At 46.3% G+C, this 10100-nt stretch overlaps 1 protein-coding gene across 2 annotated transcripts in view; it reads right to left on the bottom strand.

The window, feature by feature from the left end:
- CAPN3 (calpain 3) overlaps positions 1-10100 on the bottom strand; it is a 51144-nt gene extending 41044 nt beyond the window's left edge. For both annotated transcript variants that reach the window (XM_023514293.1, XM_003791754.3), the window contains exon 1: positions 9476-10100. In XM_023514293.1, the coding sequence (XP_023370061.1) occupies positions 9476-9784 (309 nt within the window). In that variant the 5' untranslated portion in view covers positions 9785-10100. The remainder of the gene's footprint in view (positions 1-9475) is intronic.

Raw genomic sequence — 10100 nt, 5'->3', positions numbered from 1 at the left:
CAAGCGAGTCTCCTGCCTCTGCCTCCCAAGTAGCTGGGACTACAGGCACCCGCCACAATGCCAGGCTATTTTTCGGTTGCAGCAGTCATTGTTGTTTGGCAGGCCCAGGCTGGATTCGAACCCGCCAGCTCAGTTGTATGTGGCTGGCGTCTTAGCCGCTTGAGCCACAGGTCCTGAGCCAAAATAAACATATTCTTAAGAGAATGAAAAGTCAAGCTACAATGTGGGAGAAGATATTTACAACACACTCAGACAATAAAGGATTAGTATGCAGAATGTATAAAGAATGGCTATAATGCCTATAATTTAAGTCGATAAAGAAAACTCAACAGAAAAATGAGCAAAAGACATTATTTCTCTGTATTTCATGGGCAGAAATAATAAATAATCAAGAAATATGTAAATGGTTAAAAAAGATGCTTTGCCTTATTCATAATGAGAGAAACGCATCTTTTCTTATATTTCTTGGCCATTTCTGTCCATGCCGCTCCCATTTTCAGCACTATATCCCTGAGTCGTTACACCTTGTTCACCAAGATGTCTAGAGCTCTGTCTCCATCATGACCCTCGGGAGGAGTTGCTGTCTTGTGGAATACAATGAGAGGCATTCCTAAAAGTTATTTTTAGAATTGTCACTTTCATCTAAATGTGTGCTCCCACCGTGTCCCCACACCCTGGAATGGCACTGTCATGATTTTCTGCTGAATAGAAAGAAGGCCGGCTCTCAAATGGGTACCTCATTTTGCCTTTCGGTTGTCATCATCCCTATTTATTGAGTCGTTATGCTAAGCATGTCATATATAGTGTCTCATTGAGTCCTTATGAATCTCCGAAAGTAAGAATTTTGGTTTTCTTTTCACAGATGGGGACTCAGAGACCTAGGGATAGTCAGTAACTTCCATGAGGCCACATTGCTAAGTGGTGGACCTGGGATTTGGATCAAGTTTGTCTTCAAAGCCTGTGCTCTTCATTGCTGTGTTATGCTCCTGCCCTCTGTTGCCTGGGCTAATAGTAATTGCTAATTACCTTGAGCCCCTCTAGGACTTAATGAACGCTACCTCAGAACAGCCGTGCAATTAGGATATCCTTATCCTTGTCATAGAAGAGTGAAAGGGAAAGTTAGCAAGTTCATGAGACCTGCTAGTGGCTGGGCCAGTGTTCCTTCAGTGTGTGGTCCTAAATCTAGCTGTCTTAACCTCTCTGCACAGTTCCCCCAGTTCTTCCTCTTTGTAGCTAGCTCAGTGACCCCAGTTCTCGCCGAACTGTCTGACAGAAGGTGACGCTCTAAAGCACATCACAAGCAGACCTCTTGCCAAGCCAGTTTCATTGGAAAGATAAAGATAATTTTCTTGGAAGAAGAAGCAACTGGGCCCTAGGCCCTAGGAATGGAGGGCTCCCTGCACAGCCTACTTCGGCTCCCCTCTCATCTCACCATGGCATGAAGCGACCTTTACATTGTGCCAACCTAGGATATCTTCTTTTCAGAATTGAGTAACACAGGTCAAGTGACTCTGGGCTGGGAAGATACACAGGATGTGGTGTTAAGTGGGGAGGACGTGGACGAGGTCATTAGCACAAGAGACCTTCTGCGGTTGGCAGAAAGCTTCCAACTTGAAAGTGCTGGTTGAGTGTTGGGTCCTAGGAAGTCAGTGGTCAACTGTCCTCCAAATTTCACCTGTCTTTCCCTCCATTTCAGACCAAAAGGAGCCAGGTTCTTTGAAGAAATGATTTACTCCAGGTTGAGGGCAAGAGATGTACAAGATGGGCCCAGGAAATTGTGTTATGGGCAGAAAATAAAGAAACTATCAAAGATTAATGAGGTCATGTCAAAAGAATCAGGCAGAATGTCATCTCGTTCCCGTTTCACTGGGATGACTCGAAGTTTTCACAGGCCAGCACATGACCCCAAATGACCGCAAGTGAGCCTCATGTACTGATTTGGGATTACCAATAAACTTTAGTGAGTAGGCAAATTTTTAAATATGGAACCCATTAGTAATGGAGACTGACTGTATATGGATCACAGCATTATCATTTAAGGAAAGGGAGGATTGCTATGTAGAGAAAACCAGCTGACTCTGTATCACCGTCTTCTGGGGGGAGCCAGTGGTAACATGCTACACTGGTACTTGAAGAGTTATGGTTAGAAGGACCAACTTTCAGACTATGAAGGTTAAGAGCTGTAGGTTACTGACGGAGATGGGAGCGTCCTTTTCTCTTCAAAACCTTCTTGTCAGGAAAGAAAGCCATCTACTTGGAGTGGCTGAGAAAAGTAGTTCCCAAACATTTTTGGTCCTGTGATCTATAAAGAGTTTTTCTTTTCTTTTTTTTTTTTTTTTTTTTTTGCAGTTTTTGGCCGGGGCTGGGTTTGAACCCGCCACCTCTGGCATATGGGGCCAGGGCCCTACTCCTGTGAGCCACAGGCGCTGCCCTATAAGGAGTTTTTTAAAATAGCAATTTTTATACTATATTCCTGGTGTTCTGGGTTATATAATGCCTTTCTAAAAGTTCTGATGGTGATTATTTAAACTTCAGGGTTGGGTGAAAATGGTAAAGCAAGTGTCAGCTCCTAGAATGTTCCTCAGCGTTAGCTGGGGCCTCAGGCTTCCTTGGAAATTTGGGTAAATGTGTCTTGAACCTCCACTTCGTAACCTCTGAGAGGGCAGAGTTCAGTGGGCCGCCGGCAGCTCCCTTCTGTGTGCTTCTCTGTCTTTCCACACTTTGACTTCCGGGGTGTGGGTTCAGTCCCCTGTATAAACCAAGACAGGAACCTCTGCTCTCCACTAGAAGGTTGCTTGCCTCGAGCATTTCACAAGTTCACCAGTAGAGTTCTGGGAGGGTCAGGTCACCCAGAGGGAAAGCGCTGGGTTTGGGCCGTCTGCCTGGCTTCTTCCACTACTCCTCTTCGGTTTCAGCTTGAGCCCTCCCTTTTTTAAGCAAACCAGCAGATTTTTTTTTCTTCCCCTTTTCTCCTAGAAAGCAATCATGTTCACCCCCAGAGAGAAGGTACTCTTTCTGTAATTCAAGAATCTCTCTCTCTCTCTCTCTCTTTTTTTTTGGTCACTGTGGTAGTTAATATAATTACAGAGAAGCTTTCTTATTTTTTTTAAATTGGGTTTTCCTCTTGAAGAGAGAAGTTTCTGCCATGTTAAGGCGTTAAAGAGTAAGCTCGTTTGGCTAAATATGTGTAAAGTTTCAAAGATTATTCTGTATCAGTAACAACTAATCTGAAGAATGCATATTTTTTCCCTTGGTGTAACAGCCTTGGCAGGAGGGAGAAGCTGGTTCTTTCTGGATAGACCTTGGGAAGAGGGCAAGCAACCAGATCATATAGAAAGCCATCAAAACCCTCTGGTGTGATTGGGCCCATGCTTCTAGGAGCATGGGAGAAAGAAATCGTTTGGGAAGAGAGGGAGGATGAGGGTGCTAGATTATAAATCCAGTGGGCAACGGCCCTTTTCATTCTAAGATGTTTCTCTGCTCGTATTTCACATTTGCCTCACAGTTCTGAATTCCCTCACATCTCTGACACTGTGACTCCTCTCCCATTAGAAAGCTTCCATTCAGCTGGGTGGGAGTCATGACCTTCTGCAAACTCCCTCTGATATGGTTAAGAAAGTACTAGCATCAAAACCTTCTAGACTTTGGGAAATATGGTATATGATGAATTGCAGCTTGGGAAACTTACCTAAACTATCCTTAGAAAGAGTCAAGCTCAAGAGATTTCTGGGTATGGGAATACGTATTCCCATAATAAAGGAATAAAGCCACCTGTTGGGAGTATTAAGGGGTGGCTACTGTCTGTCTGGGGAAGAGGCCTTGTCAGGCCCAGGTGCTGGCGAAGGAAACTAGCTGGCCTAAGGCCTGAAGAAGAGCAGGGCTAAGAGTGAGGTTGGATTCCTGGCAAAGCACAGCTGGACATGGGTATAATAACAATGGTAGGTAGGAGGGAAGCAAATGCCAGAGAAATGTGGGTGAAGCTGAGACCCAGCACTGAACCAGTAAAGAATGGGGCCCTAAAAAGATGGAGAGGTGGAGACAGGATTTGAGGAGAAGTGATAGGTTATATAGCCCCAGTCACTACCAACAAATCAGAAGGCTTTGATCTATGGAAAAGTGGGAAGCCCCCCACCCCACCCCATCAATAGCTATAGAAGAAAAGAGAGCTCAGCAGAAAGTTTCAAAGGGAAAGTGCAGGGTTCTGGCTGTCAGCCCCAGGAGCCTGGAGGACAGTGAAGGAAGGGAAATAGATTTCCTAGAGAAAGAGCTGGGAGATACCTTGGAGGTGGCTGTACATCAACGATGTACTTTTGACTTCAACATAGGACCATGAACTAGAGGCCCAAATAGGAATAACTTCTCCCAGCAGAGCGAAGAGATCTGGGGCCTTGTTGACGAAGTTTAACCTGAAGTTGGTTTAACCCAGCTCCCAGAGACAGTAATGGGAACCTTCCTTCTCCAGGCTCCCAGTAAGGCTCCTGGAAGAAGATGGAATTCACAGAAAGGTAACTTCACCTGGGAGCAGAGACAGAGGGAGGCTCAGGAACACAGTTGTTGCAAGCGTCCACTATCGGGGGCTCAGCCAGCTGAGCTGAGTGTGCAGGTCAGCACTGTACATTGTCCTCTGTGCAGAATCCGTGCACCCTACACTAAGAGGAGATGTGAGTCAACTCATTTATGAGGGACCCCCCACTGGAAGTAATAGAGGCACCAAGAAGGGAGAGGCTGCTCACCAAGAGATCATTCCCTGTAGCTTCTGAGTAACTGTGGAGCAATTTTGGGATCCCGAGTTACCAAGGGTGAGCAGGGGACAAGGTACCAGTTTCATCACAGGCCCTGCAACTGGCCCTTTGTCTCTCATCCCTCCAGAGGCAACAGAGATCTAAGTTATTGTGATTTGGGAAGTGATCGAAGGAAAGCAGAGTTAAATAGCATGAGAGGCTCTTACCCTGACACGATTGAGGCACACACAGGTGGGACCATGGAAGCGTTTGCTCGCTCTCTTGATCTCACTGAGCGAGTCGCTGAGTTTCCCAGCCATGTGTGATCTCTCTTGGTGCAGTCACCTTCCTGGCTCTATGATACAACCGCATTTTTACCACCAAACACGCATTTTATATTTGATGTAGATGGCTGGAATTGCTCTAAAGAACAAGCAGTCCATTGCCTGTGAGAGGAGAGTTCACACACCCATCCTCATGTTCATTTGGACAGGTTCATTTAGATCAGGCATGAAGTGCTCAAATACATTGCTACAGTTAATATCTTGATTGGTCATAGGCAGAAATTAAGCTGGAACAATGTTCAAAATGTTGCCTCTTTTAAGAGACAGCACAATCAAAATTAGGAGGTACTGAGATGAATCTTTGTGAGCACTCCCTCCTGGGCTGGGCCTTTAGCATGCATTAATTCATTTAATCCTCATTTAATTAAGACAGGGGTTCTTCCATTATGACTATTCCCCCATGGAACCTGCAGCAAAGAGACGTAAGTACAGAGAGTGCCAAAAAATGTATACTCATTTTAAGAAAGGAAAACACTGTATTAAAATTATAATACTGGCTTGGTGCCCGGAGCTCAGTGGTTACAGCACCAGCCACATACACGGAGGCTGGCAAGTTCAAACCCAGCCCAGGCCAGCTAAACAACAATAACAGCTGCAACAAAAAATAGCCAGGCATTGTGTTGGGCACCTGTAGTCCCAGCTACTCTCGAGGCTAAAGCAAGAGAATCGCTCAAGCCCAAGAGTTAGAGATTGCTGTGAGCTGTAACACCATGACACTCTACTGAGGGCAACATAGTGATACTCTGTCTCAAGGGAAAAAAAAAAATATATATATATATATAATTGATATATAAAAATAAATAAATTATAATATTTAAATCACATTTGACTTCTGCAATTACAAGAGATACATGATATAATATATAAGATAACAGAAGTCTAGGTGTATGTTCTTACAATTTTAATAGTTTCTTCCTTTCTTAACATATGTATACATTTTTTTGGCACCCCTGTATGTGACAAAGATTACCTAAGTGTCAAGTTAAGTAGCAGGGTCAGGTCTGAATGTGGGAGGTTTGACCCCAGGGCCTGGGCTCTTAGCCACTGCGCCATTCCATCTTCATTTCACAGAGGCTGCTGCTTCCAGCGGTCAACCCTTGGGATGTCACTCAAATGCCTGTTGTGGCTTGAGGAAGCCCAATAAATGACACCCCATTTCCATGCCTAAGTTTTTTATTTTTTCTGTTTGTTTTTGTTTAGTTTTTTTGAGATAGGGTCTTACTCTGTCACCCCTGCTAGAGTGCTGTAGCATCATAGCTCACAGCAACCTCAGTCAATCAATCAATCCTCTTGCCTCAGCCTCCTGAGTAGCTAGGACTACAAGTGCCCACCATGACTCCCTGCTAGTTTTTCTATTTTTAGTAGAGACAGGGTCTCACTCTTGCTCAGGTTGGTCTTGAAATTGTGAGCTCAGGCCACTGGCCTTGGCCTCTCAGAGTGCTAGGATTATAGGCATGAGCTGCCATGCCCTGCCCGTGCCTGAATTTTAAACCAATGGAGAAATAAGACAAGAGGACAGGGCAAGCGGGAGTCCAAAATGCCGCATTTGTTGCTGATAGAAACTGATATTGAGATCTAAAGTCCAGAATTAAATAAAGTTCACTGTTGAGAGTTAGGACTCCAGGGACAGATTGTCTGGGTGGGAATCCCAACTTTACCCTTTGCTAACTGGGAGACCTGAGCAACTTATTTATCCCTCGGAGACTCAGCCTCCTGCATTGTTTGAAGATTAAATGAGTTACTATCTGGGAAGCACTAGGAATAGTTATTGGCACGTGGTTGAGTTCTCAGACAAGATCAGCTATTATCTTACTTTTAACCACATAGTCCCCTGGGCACAGAGCCCCTGCCTGACTCCCTGCGCTCTCGCCTCTGAAGACGTGCTGCCGGAGGAGTAGAGAGCAGAAGTCATGCTTCCTGCAGGCCACTCACTTCCCAGGGAAAGGAGGAGGACAAGAGCTGGGCTTCACGGGTCAGCTCTCCTTACACCCCCACCCACCCCTGGGAGGGGAGAGGCTAGGAATGGTGGGCACGATAGCTTCCACCACACGGCATGAAAACACACCCCCATCCACACTCCCATCCCCATGTACTGGGCACCAGCTTCCTGGAAGCCCTGTTCTAGAAACCCAGGGATCTGTCATTGAGCAAACTTAGCAGTTGGGGAAGTGTTACATCGTTTGTTTGCTTTCTGATCCTAGCAATAGGTCGTATTATATAAGAAAAGATGAGAGGAATCAGATTGTTTGGCCTGGAAACTCAATGTATGCTACTCCCTGACACGGGAGGAGAGCCAGCGAGGTAGCACCGGTAAGCCCATGAGAAGAGGTTACAGGTGTGCTGGGGACAGGTGGCCAGAGACTCTTTAAGAGAGAAAGGCTGAAAGTGCAGCTTTTTATATTAACTAGAATTACAGTTGACCATGAATAATTCTCCCTTTATCATCATCATCATCATCATCTTCATAATTGTAACAGATACAACTTGATTGTCAAAGAAAAATTTATATTGTTTTTCAGTAGTAAAAGCCAGGAGGCTTCTGTTCTGCTACTGTGGGCCTGTCCTGTGCCAGGTAAGGGGCCCAAAGATGAACAGGGACAGTCCCTGCTCCTAGAGAAAGGACAAGGGACATGACAAAGCGTGAAGGAAGTGACACCTGGGCAGAGTTTAGGAGAGAGGAGGAAGAGCCCATCAGATCAACAGGCAGACAGCATGAGCGAAGGCCTGGAGGTTGGAGAAGGCTTGGAACAACAGAGCAGCTGAGCGCCCAAGCGCTTCCAAGGGAAAGAGGGTGAAGATGAGCCCGGACAGGCAGGCAGGGGCCAGCGGCAAGGGAGTGATGATGACAGATGGTAGGATTGGGCATCACGAAGATATTTCAGCAGGGGAATGATATGCCGAAGTACTCTGGTAGCAGGGCAGCAACTGGGCTGGAGAATGAAGTATTTTGTGGAGTTATCTTTTGAAATGAGCACCTTCAAGGTAATCATGGACCTTATCAGAGAACCCTAAGGAGGGGCAACCTCATGGAACACACAGCGTTGGGTAGTTCATTTCAGGTTAATAAAGAAAAACATGGCTAATGGGCTCAGCGCCCATAGTGCAGTGGTTATGGCGCCAGCCACATACACTGAGGGTGGCGGGTTTGAACCCAGCCTGGGGCCAGCTGAGCAACAATGACAATTGCAACAATAACAAAAATAGCTGGGCATTGTGGTGGGCACCTGTGGTCCCAGTTACTTGGGAGGCTGAGGCAAGAGAATCGCTTGGGCCCAAGAGTTTGAGGTTGCTGTGAGCTGTGATGCCATGACACTCTACCGAGGGCAACATAATGGGACACTGTCTCAAATAATAATTATAATAATAAATAAAAAGAAAGACAGACAGACAGACAGACAGACATGGCTAATGAAGTCTGGGTCTCAGCCTGACATCGTCTCCTAGGTTACCTCTCCTTGCCCCAGGACAGCACCCTGGACATTATCCACTAACAGTCGTCACTCTGGTCAATGGCCATCAGGGGAGCAGGCGTTTTTGTCTTTCTTATTTATTGCTATCTCCCAGTTGCTTGCTCAGTGTCTGGCACTAGAAGATGCTCAATCAATACCTCTTGAATTAAAAGCAAGAGTCACACTGGTGGCATGATCAGAGATGGAGCCAGGGGATATGATTTTCCTCCTGGTACGTCACTATAAATGAAACCCAGAGGCTGGAAGCGTTCCCTGAAAGAGAAGTGGTTTTAATCCGGGTCTGTCAGATGCTCCCTGGATATATTTCACCCTGGTGTGCCTTGCTTTCCGCATCTGTGAGGTGAGGTACATGGACAAAAACGATTACTAGGTCTCTCCCTCCAATCCTAGCGTTTTATGCATGAAAAAGTAGGCTTTGCCTGCCACTCTCCTTTCTCTCACGCTGCTGTGTTTCAGAAAGACATGGCCACTGGCAAGAGAGAAGAAAACGTCATGATTTTAGCCTGAGAAATTGAAGGACTCTTCTAAAGATGCAAGGTATTTAAACAGAGAGTACAGATCTGGATTGTCTGGAATTTGTTCTGGGAAAGAAATATTTATTTTTACAGGATGAATTAAACTGAGTTCCAATCACTTTTTTAAGAAGCAAGATTTTTTCCAGAAAACATCTTCCAGAAGCAAGAGGGGGCTCCAGCGGCATGAATGCCAGAGAGAAAGAGTGAGAAGCAGCCCTGCCTCCTCCCTGGTCCCCGTGGATAGTGCTGAGATTTGGCGAACTGAGACTTGTCCATTGCCTCCCTGCTTCACACTCCAGGACAGGGCCCAAGCCCAGCCTCCGCCAGGATCCTGCCCCCAGCGCTCCTGTGTGCAGCTGGGCAGCGGGAGTGCTGAGTGGGAGGATTGCTCTGTGGGGGAAAAGCCCAACCAGCAAACTACTCACCGGGGGTCTCTTCCAGACGAACTGGATGGGGAACTTCTGGCTATAGAAGAGAGAGGTCTCATCCGGTGGGAACTCAGGGTCCACATAAAGAACTTTCTTTTCTAGACATTTCTTGTGAAGCTGCTCATAAGTCTTCTCTTTCACTCCAATTATAGGAAAATTGCGGCTGATGATGGCTGAGTAGATGCCACTTGGGTTTCCGCCCCCAGCCTCGATGGTCTTGCTCTGGGCTGGCTGAGGAATGGGCCCTGGGGACCTGGGCTCAGCCCCTGTCCGTGGGGCCACGGACGCACTAATGACGGTCGGCATGGCAGGCAACTTTGGAGGGAAAACGTTTTTCTTTAAAGAAAACAAGATACGGCTACCTTCAAGGAAAGGAAGCAACTGCAAAGGGGAAGTTGGAGGGATTCTGTCATCTGAGAGAAAAATGTCCACATTCAATTCAAAGTCTAAAGCCCATCAGAAGGTCGTCCAGCTCACGTCCATCTTGAAAACTGAGCTGTGATCCTGAAGCTATACGTTTCCCCGAGGAAGGAGCACTAAAGGTTTTTACTTGGGGGGCTCCTACCAGCAGCATGAATGCCAGAGAGAGAGAAAGTGAGGGTTGTGTTTCCGTGGCCTGAAG

This window comes from Otolemur garnettii, unplaced genomic scaffold (genome assembly GCF_000181295.1).
Source record: "Otolemur garnettii isolate 467f Iridium unplaced genomic scaffold, OtoGar3 scaffold00050, whole genome shotgun sequence".
Lineage (NCBI taxonomy): Eukaryota > Metazoa > Chordata > Mammalia > Primates > Galagidae > Otolemur > Otolemur garnettii.
Note: the sequence above shows the minus strand (reverse complement) of the source record. Positions and strands in the feature narration are given on the sequence as shown.